At 35.7% G+C, this 19,332-nt stretch overlaps 1 protein-coding gene across 5 annotated transcripts in view; it reads right to left on the bottom strand.

Moving 5' to 3' along the window:
* MKLN1 (muskelin 1) overlaps positions 1 to 19,332 on the bottom strand; it is a 390,406-nt gene that overhangs the window by 85,882 nt on the left and 285,192 nt on the right. For all 5 annotated transcript variants that reach the window (XM_065938894.1, XM_065938895.1, XM_065938893.1 and 2 more), the window contains 2 exons: positions 14,970 to 15,047; positions 12,320 to 12,385 (listed from right to left, as the gene is read on the bottom strand). In XM_065938894.1, the coding sequence (XP_065794966.1) occupies positions 12,320 to 12,385; positions 14,970 to 15,047 (144 nt within the window). The remainder of the gene's footprint in view (positions 1 to 12,319; positions 12,386 to 14,969; positions 15,048 to 19,332) is intronic.

Genomic DNA, 19,332 nt, shown 5'->3' with positions numbered 1-19,332 from the left:
ACAACCCAATTAAAAAAATGGGTGGAAGACCTAAGCAGACCTCTGTCTCAAATGAAGACATACAGATGGCCAACAAACACATGAAAAGATGCTCAACATTGCTCATTATTAGAGAAATGCAAATCAAAACTACAATGAGGTATCACTTTATACCAGTCAGAATGGCCATTATTAAAAATATCTACATATAATAAGTGATGGAGAGAATGTGGAGAAAAGAGAATGCTCTTGAACTGATGGTGGGAATATAAATTGATACAGCCACTATGGAGAACAGTGTGGACATTTCGTAAGAAAATACAAATAAAACTACTCTATGACTCAGCAATCCCACTAGTGGATATACACCCTGAGAAAATCGTAATTCAAAAGACACATGTACCCCAATGTTCACTGCAGCACTATTTACAGCTGTCAGCACATGGAAGCAACCTAGATGTCCATCGACAGATGAATGGATAAAGAAGTTTTGGTACATATAAACAATGGAATATCACTCAGCCATACAAAGGTAAGAAACAGGGTCATTTGCAGTGATGTGGATGAATCAAGAGACTGTTCTAAGTCAGAAAGAGAAAAACAAACATCATGTATTAATGCACATATATGGAATCTAGAAAAATGGAACTGATGAACCTATCTGCAGGGCAGGATACAGATGCAGATGTAGAGAATGGACTTGTGGAAACAGTAAGAGAAGGAAAAGGTGGGACCAACTGAAAGAGTAGCACTGATATATATACACTACTAAGTATAAAACAGCCAGTGGGAAGCTGTTGTATATAGCACAGGGAGCTCAGCTCAGGGCTCTGTGATGACTTAAAGGGTTAAGATGGAGGGATGGTTCAGTTCAGTTCAGTCGCTCAGTCGTGTCTGACTCTTTGTGACTCCATGAATCGCAGCACTCCAGGCCTCTCTGTCCATCACCAACTCCCGGAGATTACTCAAACTCATGTCCATCAAGTCGGTGATGTCATCCAGCCATCTCATCCTCTGTCGTCCCCTTCTTCTTCTGCCCCCAATCCCTCCCAGCATCAGGGTCTTTTCCAATGAGCCAACTCTTCACATGAGGTGGTCCAAAGTATTGGAGTTTCAGCTTCAGCATCAGTCCTTCCAATGAACACCCAGGACTGATCTTTAGGATGGACTGGCTGGCGCTCAGCTTTCTTCACAGTCCAACTCTCACATCAATACATGACCACTGGAAAAACCATAACCTTGACTAGACGAACTGCTGTTGGCAAAGTAATGTCTCTGCTTTTTAATATGCTGTCTAGGTTGGTCATAACTTTCCTTCCAAGGAGCAAGCGTCTTTTAATTTCATGGCTGCAATCACCATCTGCAGTGATTTTGGAGCCCAAAAAAAATAAAGTCTGACACTGTTTCCACTGTCTCCCCATCTATTTCCCATGAGGTGATGGGACCAGATGCCATGATCTTAGTTTTCTGAATGTTGAGCTTTAAGTGAACTTTTTCACTCTCCTCTTTCACTTTCATCAAGAGGCTCTTAAATTCTTCTTCACTTTCTGCCATAAGGGTGGTGTCATCTGCATATCTGAGGTTATTGATATTTCTCCCGGCAGTCTTGATTCCAGCTTGTGCTTCCTCCAGCCCAGCGTTTCTCATGATGTACTCTGCATATAAGTTAAATAAGCAGGGTGACAATATACAGCCTTGATGTACTCCTTTTCCTACTTGGAACCAGTCTGTTGTTCCATGTCCAGTTCTAACTGTTGCTTCCTGATCTGCACACAGGTTTCTCAAGAGGCAGGTCAGGTGGTCTGGTGTTGCCATCCCTTTCAGAAGGCTCAAAAGGGAGGGGATGTTGTTGTTATTTAGTCGATAAGTCGTGTCCAACTCTTTGCAAACCCATGGACTGCAAAACAGCAGGCTTCCCTGTCCTTCACTACCTCCAGGAGTTTGCTCAAACTCACGTCAGGGAAGGGAGAGATGTATGCGTACACCTGATTCACAATGCTGTACAGCAGAAACTAATACAGCGTTGCAAAGCAAGTACCCTCTGTTTTTTAAATAATTCATATACATGTGTAGGGTAGTAAATCCTCCTCAACCACCAGCCCTTTCTCTATTTTCTTTTCTTAAAGGACCATAGGCTACAGAGACTATTTCTCCCTCACGCATAGTAATGTTCAGTCAATATTTTCTCAGTACTACTCCGAACTGGCAAGACACTTTAGAGAAAAAAAAAAACAACAAAGATGACATCGTCCCTACCCTCAAGGGGCTTACAATTTAGTGAAGAATATAAAATGTTGAAGCTCCCATACTTTGGCCACCCATTAGGAAGAGCGGACTCAGTGGAAAAGACCCTGATGCTGGGAAAGATTAAAAGCAAAAGGAAAAGAGGGTGGTAGAGGATGAGATGGTTAGACTGCATCACCAACTCAAACAACATGAATTTGAGCAAACTCCAGGAGATAGTGAATGACAGAGAAGGCTGGTGTGCTGTAGTCCATGGGGTCATAAAGAGTCGTACGCAACTTAGCGACTGAACAACACCAACATACAACAAGTACATAAATCACCACAATGCAACATAGACTAAGTGTCATAAGAAAGGTAAAAGATCACCATGGGAGTTCAAAAAAGGAAAAAGAATAACAAACTGAAGGGACCCAGGAAGATTTCATGGTGACAAGTGGTATCTGACCTATGCATCAGAAGGGGGCTTTGTTGACAGAATGAAAGAAAGAGAAGAGGACTTTTTCAAGTAGGGTACAAAGTAAAATAAAGGTACAGAGACAGAAAAACACACAAAAAGTGTTTTAAAAGACACAGAATCTAAAGCCAGGCAGACCTTGAACGATATCACAGCTCTACCACCATGACTGTGGAACCAACACCACATTCCTTAACCACTGGTTTCCTCAGCTCTAAAATTCTATGAGATAGAATACCTATCTCATAAAGCTACCATGAGAATTCAATAAAGCATGTACCATGGTGAAAACTGTGTGATGAATAAACACACTGTTCATTTTAAAAGAACACAAAAGGTAGCGGAATATAGTAAGTTATAAAGACAGGCAGCAGCCAGATCATGAAATGGGATAAATGGCAACATAAATGTTTTGAACTTGACTCCACAGACAGTATGAACTTCCTGTGTAGGTCAGAGGTAAAGAATCCTCTGGTCAATGCAGAAGATGTGGGTTTGCGGGTTCAATTCCCGGGTCAAGAAAACTCCCTGGAGAAAGAAATGGCAAACCACTTCAGAATTGTTGCCTGAGAAATCCCATGGACAGAGGGGCCTGGTGGACTACAGTCCATGCGGTCACAAAAGAGTAGGACAAAACTGAGCGACTAAACAACTGCAGACAGTACAGATCAACAGAAGATTTTATGCAAATATGTGACACGGTCAGATCTGAACCTGCAGCATATGGGCTTACTAAAAAGGATGAACTAAAAAACAGAAAGACCGGGAATAAAGTGATCAATAATAGCCAGTGTTCAAGATATCAAGCCAATTTCATTCTCAGAGACTAAATGGATCAATCACCAATCAGTCATTGCTTCAGCCACAAAAGCTAAAATGCAGCCATATTCTTTGGCACAGGTCTTTTTCGATATCAGTACTAGATAAACCCTTCAACTGCTTACTACTAAAAGTACTAATCTATACATCTCACATACACTAAAAATAAGGTAGAAATGTTATCACATCAGTGTCTTCATACCGTTTTGCAGAAAGAAGCAAGCTTCTAATTTTACAAGCCCAATTGCAGTATCTATCTTCCTCTGATTCTTAAGGGTAAATCAGACTATGCTGATGACATAATCCTCCACAAGATGGCACACTACTATTCGTAATTAAACCCATTTTTCCACTCTGAAATAGTACAGAATGCATATGCTGTGCACTGACATACCAAGGGTCCAACCTCAGAAAAAATTCTAATGTCATGCTGCTGTATTTAAAATGGATAACCAACAAGGACCTACTGGATAGCACAGGAACTTTGCTCAGTGTTATGTGACAGGCTGGTGGGAGGGGAGTTTGGGGGAGAATGGATACATGTATATGTACGGATGAGTTCCTTTGCTGTTGAACTGAAACTATCATAACACTGTTTGCTAACTGGCTATAACCCAACACAAAATAAAAAAAATTTTTTTTTTAAATTCAGGTGTCCAAAAGAAGAGGGAGGAGGAGGGTTAGTAGCCTTGTAAAAGAGGTTAGCTTAATTTCTAGTGTAATACACAATTTCTAGTGTAATACAATAGATAAACAAATGAAATTTTTTAAAAAGTTTTTAAGAAACACAAATTTATATCCAAGGTTAAATGAACTCTGCCAGGACATTTAGTTTATGAGTTTAATCCCTCTGAAAATGTAGCTAAGACCTTAGATTGACATGAGAATTTTTGAAGGGAGGAATGAATTAGAAGGGGAAAAGATATTTTATGTGCTCTTTAACCTTACTTTCTTTAGCCATTCCCTTGAACTCTCAAGACCCAGCAGATTATCAACTGGATTCATCTGTCTCTCTTTAAAAAGAGCTATATTTCTTACATAAAGCTACGATTACAAAACTAGAGACTGATCTTTTGGGTTATTTCAACATATTGCAATTTCCGTGCTAAAAGGTTGTATTTTCTGCCTATGACAATATACTTTATACTAGGTCTATATTTTAGAATTCTTTTCTGATAACCATATGAAAGAAAAAGATTTGTGTCACATGTAGTTACAGAAATATAGCGTCACATGTAGTTACAGAAACACAGCCATATGAATGTATTTGTATTTAAAAACTAGAGCCCATGTTTACCTACTTTCTTCAATGGTTTCTTTAAAGAATATCAAGGAAAACCATTATGTAGAATTTAAAAAAAAAAAAAAGGAAGAACTTTACATATAAAGTATACAGAACAGTCAGGTTCAGATTTCCATAGAAGGGCTCTTTCCAGCAACTTCTTTAACTCTTTAAAAGATATCAAATACTGGGGTTTTGCCTAAATCTTATTACCTATTCTGCTTAAGTCAGAAAAAGGCCGGTAATGTAGGTTCTTAAAAGAGTTGAACAATGAATTGCCTGGTGCAATGAAGTTTTCATCTGGACAGACTTACACTCTGAAGCAAAACAGATATGTCTTTTCTCTCTTTCTATTCGCCTTATTTTACTCAGACTTGAAACACAACAGAGTTGAAGAATATAAGTGGAAAACCGCCAGGTGTAGGAATTATGATCAATAAAATTGACATGCTGTTCCAAGTAGGACAAAATACAACATTGCTTCTCTAGTAATAACAACAGAATTCACTTAGAAGAAAACTTTGAAAATAAAGAGTAAAATTTGTGCCTCCATGTACTTTTTAAAATGGCCCTGTATTCTTAGAGCTGTAGCAAAATGAAAAAATAAAAATAAAAAAATCTACAGACTGAAAAAGGAAAAGAAAATTTAAGGACTATTACATTTTTAATATTTAAGAAAATAAGGTACATGAAACACTGGGAATCAATAACTGCTTCAAAATACAAGTCACTTCAAAGAAGCCGAAATGAGCTCTATGAAGTTTTAGTCTAGTTAAATACCTGGCACATTGCAAGCACTCAATAAATGTTAGCAATTATTAGGAAAGTTGTTGTTCCTCACTCTTTATATCTGCAATAGCTTTTAACAAGAATGTAAAGCAATTAACTATGCTTTTCAATTTCACTTTATGGTATTTTATAAGTGAAGTTATATGCTTTGTTAGTATTTACATATTTAAAATTTGCTAAGGTCTCAGGATTTAGCTCTCACAATCTACTATGTTTTCTCTTTTCTGTTTTTCATTGTATCTTCAGCGTAAGAATCTAAGAATCACCAAGGTAACAGCAGCATGAACACGGGCTTTGGAGTCAGACAGTCCTATAGATCTAGGTTCAAATCCCAGCTCCACAGCCCTGGACACAACATCACCTATTCTGTATAATGAGGATTATCTACCTTTCCAGTAGTAAATAAAATAAATGAACATATTAAAGTGCTAATCCCAACCTCTACATATTATAGGTATTCAATAAATATTACTCCTCAGGTTTGAAAAAAACATTTTAGTCTAGTGAAAATGTTCTTAACTCTTTGATGATCTGAATTCATGGATTCTGTTTCAGAAAAATGAATATGCAAACCAAGTATTACATATAATTTCAACCGATTAAGAGCCCTGCTCAGGAAACCTTCGAAATGCATATTTAAAATAAGGACTGAATTTCTCTATACTTCACTATGTAAGCATCAACTTTATAAAGATAGAACTTCTGGTTACTTCAAATTCTACTTGAGGAAAGTCACTCAACCACTAAACCTACCTAATTCTTACGAGAAAGTTCTCAAAATGAATTTCAGTGATTTTTTCTAAAAATATGAAAGTATACTACAGTTTCCCTTACGTTCTAAAACACCAGTAAGGGCAATATATACAAAAGATGAAACAAATATACTGAAATAATACTGGTTAGAATGTGGAATTACAGGTGAGATTTTTTTTTTCCCTTCAACACCGCTTGCTTTAAATTGCTTTTCAAAAATTTTTAACCTGCTTAAAAATATTTCCACTGTGAGATTATATCAAAAAACAAAAGACCTTTAAATCTACATCAAATTCTCTCAGAACTAGTAAGTATGTATTTGTATGTTAATGTTGCATATAAATAATATGTATTTATATATATTATAAATTATTTCATTTAACTCCCACAAATCAATTATTCCTGCTTTTATCATCATTATAACTCCTTCCAGATCAAACAAAAAGTCAGTGGGAAAAAAAAAATCAGGATTGAAATCCAGATATGTTTAACAAATACTCATATACACTTCCTTCCCACAAACTCAACCTCCAACCACTATATCTGATTGTTATATCAATAAGACTGGACTAGAAAAGGTTCTTTCTAAGACTTAACAAGAAATGCATCTTAGAAGATGATTAAAATCAACCTAATGGTAGCAGTTATAAGAATACATAATAAAATAAAGTATATGAAACCACCTTGGTAAATTATGCCATTAATTTTATAATAGAAATAGAAGAATTTGTAGAGAAAAAAAAATCTCAAAGATATCCCAGATTCTCTTACACTCAAATTAAATCCAGAAGGCACCAAATGTTACCCTAAAAAAACACAAAGTCTATAAAACATTTTATTTTTCTACCTAGATCCCAAAGTAGTAACTATAGCTGTAAGATAATATAGTCTATATACAGAACAATCATCAGAAAATTTAAATATACTAGAATATAATCAATAACATAAATTCACCTCAGAAAAATATTAGCATATTAAACAAATGACATCATGACATGATCTACTCACCAAGGTTTAAAGCAATGTAAGAGTGTAGTTTCTAAATAAATATCTTTCTTTCCACTCAAAGCAAAATGGATTTTAAAATTCTGATTCAACTGAACAAATATTTGGTACATACTCCATAGGCTCTGGGACCACAAAAATAAATAATGCAAATTCCTCTCTCCCCACTCCTGGGCCACAGTAAGACCACTGGGGATGGCAGATAGAAAGGAGAGAACAATGGGACACATAACACCTACACAGGCAACTCTAAAACAATATGGAAATCACTCTAGTAAAAATAATAGGATGAACAAAGTTCTATGCAAACACAAAAAGGGAAATGATTATTCAGCCTGGAGCTGTCTTCTGAAACCCAAAGTAATATAACTAACCACTTACTAGAAATATCTACTAGGATTTGTAACTGGAATCTCAAACTTAACCTGTCTGAAATCAACCTGCTGAACAACTGACCATATTTAATCCTCTTTTTCTACCCATCTTAGGGAATGGCTATACTATTTTCCCAATTAATCAGATCAAAACCTTGAGTTATCCTTTACTCCTTTCACTTACTCATATCCAGACTGTCAGTAAATCCTGTCAGCTGTATGTGACATCTTCAAAACACACCCAAAATCTGATTAATTCTCATCACTGTGATCACCACTCTAGTAAATTCCAATGCTATCATGACTTCTTTGGTAAGAACTGCTTCCTTTTAAAAGGTCTCTCTACTTCTGTCCATCACCTAATTTGTTTTGTTAAAATGCAAAGTTGATTATTAACAGTAACATTTCTCAAAACCCAACAATATTTTCCATTAATCTCTCACTATAAATAAAGGTTACAGTTCTTACAAAAAACAACACAATCGCCCATCACTACCTCTCTGACTTTATTCCCTATGCTCTCTTCCTCACCCACCACCTTATACCAAGCAGCAAATAATCTGGAAAAAAACAAGAGTAGAGGAAAGATTGGCAAGAGTTTACTTTGTAAATACTATTATTTCAACATGAATACACAGAGCGAGAAATTTCATTTGAAATTTTATATGAATACCAGCAGTATTTACTTACTGTGGAATGTCAAAACTTACGAGGTATTTTAATCCTTTAAAACATACACAGGTAATGAATCTTCCCAGAAAGCTCCACAAAAGCAGACAAAAATATTACATACCATTTCAAGAGTATCGTGGGCCTCCTTAGAGCCCACTTATGAAGCCTCATCTAAGAAAACAAAGAAATACCAAAAGAATAGAGCATGGCAATAGAAAGGACTATAGCCAGCAAGGGTTAGCTGAAACAAAAGATTGAGAATGCCAGGGTATAGAAGTTATTAGACTTTTGAATGGTATTTTTAAAATTCCTTTTGTTTTCTCTTGATATAGCAGATTCCTGGATTACCTACCTCGTAAGTAAACACGTTTAAACTTAACCTAAACCACAATCCTAGAATTTTATGAAAGTACAAAGCTTTTTCTGACTTGGCTGAATCCTAGGGCATCTTGCCTTACTTTTATCTCTGCTTCCAGACACCTGAATCCTCAGAAGCTGCATTCCTCCTCTACCTCAATCTCGATTCCAATCCTAACTGCCTCACTAGTTTATATGAGTGTGCATGCGTATGTATCAGTTGCTCAGTCGTGTCTGACTCTTTGCGACCGTGTGTGCGCGTGCGCGCGCGTGCTCAGTGGTGTCTGACTCTTTGCGATTTTGTGTGTGTGTGTGTGTGTGTGTGTGTGTGTGGCTCAGTGGTGTCCGATTCTGTGTGATCGTGTGTGTGTGTGTGTGTGTGTGTGTGTGTGTGTCGCTCAGTGGTGTCCGATTCTGTGCAACCCTATGGACTGTAGTCTGCCAGGCTCCTCCACAGAATTCTCCAGGCAAGAACACTGGAGTGGGTTGCCATTTCCTTCTCCAGGAGATCTTCCTGACCCAGAGATCGAACCTGGGTCTCCTGTGTTGGCAGGCAGAGTCTTAACCATCTGAGCTACCGTGGAAGCCCCAAATTACACTATTAAAAAAATGACAACCTGTTATCAACAAAAATATGTAAAGGAATAGGTCACTGGTACTGAAGGTAACATTAAAAGAATTCTAAGTCGCTCAGTGCTAGTCAATGTTAGCATCTGTAAGTATGTTGTGTATATATATATGTATGTATATATGTGTGTATGTATGTGTGTGTGTGTATATATATGTGTGTGTATGTGTGTATCTCAAAAGGAAGAATTCCACACCAATAAGTTTTACACACCAACCTTATTACTCATACAAAGGATCATCGGAAAGTGGTTAAACTCCTTGAATTTCACCATTCACGTAGTTCGTACTATTTCCACACTATAAGCAGCAATGGTAACACTGACCATCAAGTTCACTTGAGTTATGGACAACTTTATGTTAATTGATTATCATGATTAGTTTACCAGACTTTAAGTTTTTGGCTCCTGTTTTAAAGGCTCAAAACCTCATTTTATTATCACATGCATGTGGGCATGATCAGTCGTGTCCAACTCTTCACAATCCCATTGACTGTAGCCCACCAGGTTCTTCTGTCCATGGGATTCCCCAGGTGAGAATACTGTGAGTAGGCTGCCATGTCCTCCTCTAAGGGATCTTCCTGACCCGGGGATCAAACCTGCATCTCTCTTGTGTCCCCTGCATTGGCAGGCAGATTCTTTACCACTGAGCCACCTGGGAAGCCCCCTGGGCCTAAATAAAGCCTGACCCAGCATTTAGAAAGTCTAGGGGAAAAAAAAAAAATCACTGAAAACAGATACAAAATGGCTCTAAATTAAAATCCCTCTATTTGGCACAGTGGATAGAGAAGTCTGGTGGACTACAAATCCATGGGGAAGCAAGAGTTGGACACGACTGAGCGAACATAAACACCCATATACAGACGTATTTATAGATAAATCTCTAAATTTCCTATGGTAGAAATATTTGCTCAAAAATATATTTACAAAGTACTCTTATTACACTTCTATAAACCAGTCCTCAAACAGAAGTATGGATACTGGTCAATTTTTCATTGCAGATCTTTGTTAATCTGTAATAAATCTTCAGAAGCTAGAAGAGATTAATCCTTTAAAGATTCCATCTGGACATGCCTATAAGTCATTCTTACTTATTTACAATGACTTATTGTTTTCTTATAGTTTCTAAAGCAAATGCAGTAAATACTGAAACAACTCTTTTCCTTTCAAGTATTTTTTTAAAGGGAGTGTAGGGATAAGGATCTTGACTAACAAGAGTCTGCTGACATCCTCCCCTTAATTCATAAAACCAGGATATTACCAAAAAAAATGTGGGTCTTTATCACTATATGCTGTAAGTATTTTACTTCAAGGATCTCTGACCCAAAAAGTCAGATTTTACTTGTAAATGTCTCTCCTTAATACCAAGTTCTGTCAAGACATCTGCCTATCATTTGAATCTTCTCATTTTCCATTCTCAAATATCATGGGTTACAAAAAAAGAAAATCTCTCTCTTTTGTTACACATGTACTTTAATCTATTTTATATAGGCCACATTCCATAATAAGCAACACAGTAAGCACTATGAAAATTCCTTCTGCTCCTTGATAAGGAAAACTTTAAATGTTAAAGTAAACCACATTATTTTCATATTTAAGAAAAATAGCATTTTATCTAGGAAATAAAAAATAAAAAATTTTTTAATATTTTCTTAGCAATTTTTAAAGGAGGACCTAATAATATTTTCATCGTGACTGAGAAAAAAGGAATGGCATTATAAATTCCACTGTATGTTCAAAAGAGGAGAAAAGCTACTGTAGACAATCTAAACACAAAATTTTACCTCTTTTTTCATACAGATTTAACTTTTTTGGATTAAAAAAATCAACTTATATATAGATCTGATTCTTTGAGAAATAAGCATATGCATTATTTATTGAACTCTCAGGTAGAAAAAAAAGATGCTTAAGACTACAGCTGAGTCAAACCTATTTCTGTGGGAAGGAAGGGGTTTGGGAAGAGAAGTTAAGACTAGGAAAGCAAATTCCTATGTCTCAAAATGAACCTTTTCCAAAGAGACCCTAATAATACTAAACAAACTCACAGGTTACTCTACAAATTTAGCAGTGGATTTTAAATAAAATATTATAATTTTCCTTTTACTTATAAAACATGTGTGATAATGTTAATGCCTAGATCATTATTATCTGCACTGCAATAATTTTTTAAAATTATGAATCAAAGACTATTCCTGAAGAACTACTGTCAGCATAACACAATACTGATAAAAGAGTTTCTATTACAAGTAAAATATTATTTGGGTGAATATTGGCATTTTATGTGGTAAAGTTTTTTTTAAAACCAAATAAAATAAAATTATACAGAATTCTTGGTATTATTTGCTTCTCAAGATGGTAATTTGAAGCTGATTACAATTTTAGCATTAACCTCTAAATATAACAGTATTTAAGCTGTTCTAGGATGTAGAAACCTAGGGGAAAATTGTATTATCAAGTTACAGAAAATTAAAAAGGCAAGAAAGATTAACTAAAGCAAATTATTTATACACCTGTGTACAGTGTTTAGCAATTAATGGATCTACCAACATTAGGCTACCTAATTTTATATCCTCTCCCTCTAAAAATATACCTTTTCTTTTACTACAACAATTCCCATATTATGGCATTAAAATATAAATGCACTAAAAATCAAGAAACATTCCAGCTTACTGTGAAATCAGGCACATATAAAACTATACACACACACATATAAAGGTCTGCACAATACATTTCTTCTAGGTTTTCTAATTTCATCTGTGCAGCAGCCTCCCCAGGCTGATGTGCCATTGCCTGGTTTTGGTTATATCTGAAACAAATGCCTATTTTCTTTGCTACTTGGTTATGGCCAATAACATGTAACCTCTGCAAGGAATGGAAAGAAGTATATATATTCATGAGTATCTGATATTTAATAATGTATGATTTTTTTAAAAATCTGCTTTCCATTCTAAGTGGTCCTTACCTGTCTGGACATCAATAACCATCTGATGACCTCCCCTCATTCCTGGCCGGTTATCTTCTCCATCACCTGAAGTAGAAATAATATATTTTTTAAAAGAAGTAACAACTGCATATCCAAAGTAACTTCATTCATAAGTCTGTAATGAGTAGTAGTGAAAATAACACACGTATTCCTTCAATATTAAGAATAAGAGGACTCATAGAAGAAATAATATTACTTATAACTAAATTTATAATAATTATCTTGCTCTTTTTTCTAATTGCTTTCAGGCTCTTAATGCACTGGAAGTTACTTCCAACTTTTTAAGAATCAATGCCATTAAGCAGCAAAGACATAGGATACTCCACAAAAATGTAAAATTTCTAAACTGGTGGAGTGACAAAGTGAAGGTGGAAAACAATTACAGAATTAGACTGCAGGTCTTATAACTCTAGGCATGGGTTATTAGTAAAATGAGCAGTTTTATTTTTATTATTAAAAAAAATTTTATTCTTATTTATTTGGCTGCACTGGGTCTTAGTTGCAGCATTTGGGGTTCCAGTTCCCTGACCAGGGATCAAACTCAGGACCCCTACATTGGGAACATGTAGTCCTAGCCACTGGACCACCAGGGAAGTCCCTAATGAGCAGTTTTAAAGTTCACTAAACTAGCTACTGATAACTATGTTGCTATCAAGTTTTACATTAATGATAATTTCCTCACTTTATTAATTTTGTTTTCCAATATTTCAGAAATCAGTTTCCACATAATCCACCACTTTGAGTAACACTGTGTGACAAAATGTAAGATTTGCTTTCTTTTGATTCTTATTTACATATCACAGAGCTTAACAGGCAGGTTTAAATATAATCAGTGAAGGGACTTCCCTGCTGGTCCAGTGGTTAAGAATTCGCCTTCCAATGCAGGGGAAGTGGGTTCGAACCCTGGTTGGGAAAAGACCCCACATGCTGCAGGGCAAGTAAGACGGTGCACCAACTACAGGGAAACCGAGCACTGCACTGCAACGGAGGAGCCCTCACTCCACAGCAAAGACCTGCGGGACACAGCCAGGACCTGATGCAGCCCAATAAGCAAACACAGTGAGTGAAAATGTTAAACTTCAGTAGGAGAAAACTATTACTCAACTTTGATCTTACTTTATATCAGATCCTAAATAAATGAAGATAAAATTTCATTTCCGTCGTTCAACAGCTACAAGATTCTAATGCCTTACTTGACGTAAACTTGAAAACCGAATTTTTCTTTGCAACTCTCCCATTAATTGAAATGTATTACGTTAGCTAATAACTTTCCCTGAATCAGCCTTCTCCTATGTAAAACAGGGACCACTCAAGTTTTTACTGATTTCACCGGGATACTATTAAAAAGACTGAAATGTCAGTTCTTATATATTATACATAAGATGCAAAACTGAAGCTATATTCAAGCACTAATCATTCAGAAGTTTCTTGCAAATTCTTTCCCCTTTTTAATAGATAGGTTTAGATTCTGCAGCTCATTACTGTAGAAGTTTTGCCCTTTTCTTCCTTCTTCTCTCCAATCAGTAAAGTCAGTATTACCACTTTCAAGAACAGATTTAAGAGAACACTAAAATAAATTTATTGTCAGTATGCTTGTATTTTATATATTTAATCCATTAGCTTTCAGATATGTACCTACAATCTGTTTGCTACCACATGTACTTCTTTGAAGAAAATTACCTTATATGTGACTGATAAAATAGGAAAATGATGCCAATGTAAATCAGAACTTATGCAGGTTCATTAGCAATTTTCTCCAGTATATTGATGTTTAACACTATCTGGGAAAGCTTCTCACAAATAAAATGAAGGCTTTGACAATGTATGAAGAGCAGAGGAAGAAAGCTGAACATCCACAGAACTGCCTTCCTTTACCACAAGCAGGTGCATTTAAGAACTGCTACACTTTCCATTATGTTAACCATCTGACAAAGCAGTGAGTGCCAATGAAGGAGTGACAAAAACTTCTCCCATATGAAAAGACAGATTACTGAAGAATATCACACCCAAGGTCAGATTTTAAGTTCTGACAAAAATAGTCTTCATTAGCATCAAGTGTCCTCTAGTGTCTATAGCTCAAAGAAAGAAGTGTGTGCCCAAGATTTAAAGTTCCAAAATCACTGTGATGCTTAATATAAACGCCTATATTTAACGGTCGTTGTTCAGTCATGTCCGACTCTTTACATACTAGCATTTATTCTTATTAGAATTACTGCACTAGTTTTTATTAGTATCTGGCTATTAAGTTCCACAGATTTAGAATGGTATGTCCCATTTCTACCTCTCTCATAAGTCCTATGAGCTTTGTGAGCAATTTTGCAGAATTTAAGGTTTTCTAGGGACACGTGTTTGGCATTATACCATAACCTAAAATTTTACAGAGTCTCTATATAAAAGCAGTTTGTGCCGCTATTCTGTGTAAATAATGCCCAACCTTCTGTTATAGTCATACAACAAAAAGATTTAAAAGAAAAATTTAATGTAATAAACAACCTCTGCCATCTTGCTGAGGAACCTATGTCTTTTTTTAAGCATCTGCTTTTCATTAGTAGGGTACAGTGAAACTTGAGCACAAATGAAAATGGAACATTAAAGCAAAAGCACCCACAACCTAGAAGGTCAGACTTACCTTTGGTACTTTTGGGAATGATCTGACTCCATCGTGGCTTATATTCCTGCTGACTGATATACTGATTGAACAAGCCATCTGCAAATATTAAAGGAAAAATAATTACATCTTAATAGCTTACACTTTTTATTACAGCAAAAAAAGACCAAAATGTAGAAGCCTACCTAATATGACACTAAAACAACAGCACATTTTCATAAAATATGTCACTTTAGTTTTTATGCTACTTCAAATATAAATAGCAAAATATAAGTTGACACGACCATGTACACAAATTTTTTCAGTAGCAGCTCATACTAAACTTACTAAGTTCTCCCCATTTTTGTACTATTATCCCAAAAAACTAGAAAAGGAAACGGGAGCTCCAACAACGTTGGACTAGGCCCTTTATCTTCGGGAAAAAACAAAACTAGTCCTTTAAAGTGAAAATAACCATTTTTATAGTTTAAGTATAAAATTGTATAGAGAGAAAAGTACCAGTAACGGTTAAGAGTATATTTATTGAATACTAAACGTTAGAATCTGTGCTATCTTATCTGATTTAATTCTAAAATCAACCTTATGAATTATGCATTATTATCTTCATTTTATAGATGTGGAACTGCGTACTTAAGAGTAATCAATGAATTTAACCCAAATCACAGCGCTCTTAAGTGGTCAGGCGGGGACTCATGTTTCACTATGCTTTACTTTCTTCATTTAGTAAATTCTAAATCTCATCCTTAACAGGAACTGTTACAGTATAGTAACTAGTTATACTAGGTACTGTGGTGGTCTATTCTAGGTACTATGATGGAGACTGAACTCCCCACATACATCTATTCTACTCCAAATTATTATCAATTCCTAATCCTGTGCCCTTCAACAAAGATTAGTTTAAGAATGGCATGAAACCAATTTCTGGCTACTGAATCATGAGGATCTCCTGGCAGGTGGGGTGGGGTGGGATGGGGTGGGTTGCTTTAGGGAAATATCTTCTTACTTCTAAATGAATATACAGAGAAGGAAGAAAAAATCTACTTTTGTTCCCCTGGAAATGTTTATATCAACATGCAAATGTACATAACTGCTACATTCAAGAATGAAATCAACTCTGTAATGATGACAGGACAGAGAGAGAGAAAGAAATCGGATCACTGAATCCACTAACCATGAAATCTACCTTACCTCTCTGGACTTCCTGTTATATGATAAAACAACATTCCCTTACTTTTCAAACTAGGGTTTTCTTTTACATGAGCTCAAACAGATTATAATTTACAGAGTTACCTTTACTGTAAATTCTGTCATTTGACTCTGATTTCAATCTGAATAAAGGATTTCCTTTTGCTTCATTTAGCCACTGAAAGTAAATACTTTTGCAAAGAACTTATAAGTAAAACTGTCTGTTCTCCCTGACTTGTATACTTGCCAAAGACTGTGTGACTTACAGAACCTCCCTAATCTCTTTCTTTTCTGGGCAATTATGAAGCTCAATTGCCACCACACCCTTCAGCTTTCAAGTCCTTTCACATGGCTTTGAGAAGAAAAGTTCTATCTCATAAACTCAATTAGTTTTTTTCTTTGCCTGTGGACTTAAAGTAAGCTCTCTCCTTCTCAAATTACCACTCATAAATTAACATTTATATTTTAAATGTTAAAGTAAGGGGAACAAATGGATTTACAGCATGTTTTATTGAGTGTTTCTATTAATATTATCTACTCCCATAGGTTTTCATGACAGTTCTTGCCCCATCCAGTCTATTCTGGCCGATAGTATTTTCCCATTACAAGAGTAGGAAATTTTTTTCCAGACAAAATGTTGTGGCGCTCCTACTAACAATAGTGATAAGATGATAATAAATATAACAATTACAAATTTAGAAATAAAACAGTATATTTTAGTTCTTTTTGTTAAAGGCACATAAAAGTTAAATGATCCTTCTTACAAGCCCGTAAACAGGATAAGATAAAATTATTTAAGACAAATAATGATTTTAAAATATTCTACATAATGGCTAACTGATGAGGAGAGAGAGGAAAAAGTAAAAGATGGAACTATACAGAGATAAACAGAAAACTGAGGGAGATAAGAAAACGGCAGAAAAATACAAAGCAAAAATAGAGACAATTCGAAAAGTAATAAATTTTGTATTTTTTTGTGTCTTAGTCACTCAGTCTGGTCTGACTCTTTGTGACCCCATGGGCTGTAGCCCACCAGGCTCCTCTGTCCATGGAATTCTCCAGGCATGAATACTGGAATGGGTTGCCGTTCCCTTATCCGGGGATCTTCCCCACCAAGGGATTGAACCTGGGTCTCCTGCACTGCAGGCAGATTCTTTACCATCTGAACCACCAGTGAAGCCCAAGCCAAGGCAGGAGACATAAGAGATGCAGGTTCAATCCCTGGGCTGGGAAGACCCCTGAAGGTGGGCATAGCAACCCACTCTAGTATTCTTGCCTGGAGAATCCCATGGACAGAGGAAATCGGCAGGCTACAGTCCACAGGGCCGCAAAGTGTCAGACAAGACTGAAGCGACAGAGCACGTGATTGTCATATTACCTAAGTCTCCGACAGTAATTTGTTACAGGACTTTTGATAAGTCAAGTAAGTTCCTCGTCTGTAAAACTGGGGTTTAAGAGTTGGACAGAGCCTCAGGTTCCTTCCAAATTCTGCCATTCTAGGATTCCATCACTGTTAGAACCAATATATTTATTTACTCCAACTGTGTGTGTCTGGCTGATTACACCTTATGTTCACCTTAGGAAAGTCTCCATCTCCTCTTTCTCCTTAAAGTCTTCTATAACTATTCTGAAAAAGAAATCACAATCCACTGGGGGAAATTCTTCTAAGAGCTCCTAAGGTAGTGATCACAGGAACAGTTATAATCATATGAAGGACTTCCTGATCTTTAAAGTCATTCTGAACATTGGAGGTAAAATTCTCTGTTTCTTCAACCAATCCTTCTATTCTGAAAAGCTTACAACTTTCAGCTGAAAACCTGAAAAGCTTACAAATACTTCATCCATCAAGAGCTTCACAATTTCTCTTCTAACAAACACAACTGTCTTATGAAAATATTGTCAGGAATTTTTCAATGTAAAAAAAGCAATTCTCAAAACATTATGCAATTTTTGTAAAATTAATTTGTAAATACCATACACAGAAAGACACACACTGACATACATCTAAAACTTAAAAGTGACTTTTTTTGGTTAGCAGGAGTAGGATAATTTTGATTTTAGTTTTTGCCTTTGTATTTATTTGTTTTCCCAATTTTTTTTTTTTTTTTTTTTTTGCATTGAGTGCTATTACTATCAGAAGAAAAGCCACAAAACAACTAGATACAGGGATTTCCCCCCATAACTTAGGGAGAATTTTGCAACATACTGTTATTATCAATATAAACCATTTTCACATATACTTTGTTACCCCTGAAACATCTCTTCTTCAAGGCTCACTAGACACATTCAGCTTCTACAAGCAGTGCTTTGTACATTGACATTAGCTTGTTTTAACAAGGACAAAGAGACCTAAGTATACACAAAGGATTTATACTCAGGCATGCAGAGGAACTTACTTCCAAAATTTAAATATTAAGTACTCCAAACTTAAAATTAGAAATTATGATGATTTTCCTCTAGATAGATACAGTTAACCTTCTTCTGAATAATGACAGTTAACAGTGTAACATCAGAGATGCTCAGTATATAATAAATGCTTAGAATGGAAAAACCGCAAGAGGTGGAGGGACTTTCCTAGCCACATGGTTGACATTTCCTTTGAGTCATCTTATTGTTACTAAGTTCCTCACATTTCAACAAACTGTTCATAAAACTCCTACTTCCAATGAAGTCAATTTCTAGTACATAATGGCTCCCTGACAAGTCACACATCTTACAAAGCAGTCAAGCAAATATTTAAAAAATATTGTTTGGGGAACTTTTTAACTTGCCTCCCTCTGTCTCAAATAAATCCCTTTCCTCTTCACTAGTCTAAAGGTCACACAGTTCTCTTTGGTATCTCTTACTCCTTCTTGGAGACTATCAGAAAACCTGAAGAAAGTTACTTTAATATAGAATTATCAAACCTGGAAGCAACTCTTTAAAAAGATCTTACCGAAGAAGAGTTGACTTGTATTGCATACTTAGTGTGTGTAAGACACCAGAAAGGTTAACTCATTTACTCCGTAAAATAAATCTATGCAATGGTTATTACTAATTATGGCAAAGTTTAGAAAATTAAGGTTCAGAGAAATTAACAAGTCCAAAGACTCTAAACAAAAAGGTAAAAAGCCCAATTCCAAAGTCTAAAGTATTTTCAGCTCTTTATAGAGAGCATGTAGATAAAAATAAACACACACATATAACTAACACAAATAAT

This window comes from Muntiacus reevesi, chromosome 6 (assembly GCF_963930625.1).
Source record: "Muntiacus reevesi chromosome 6, mMunRee1.1, whole genome shotgun sequence".
NCBI lineage: Eukaryota > Metazoa > Chordata > Mammalia > Artiodactyla > Cervidae > Muntiacus > Muntiacus reevesi.
Note: the sequence above shows the minus strand (reverse complement) of the source record. Positions and strands in the feature narration are given on the sequence as shown.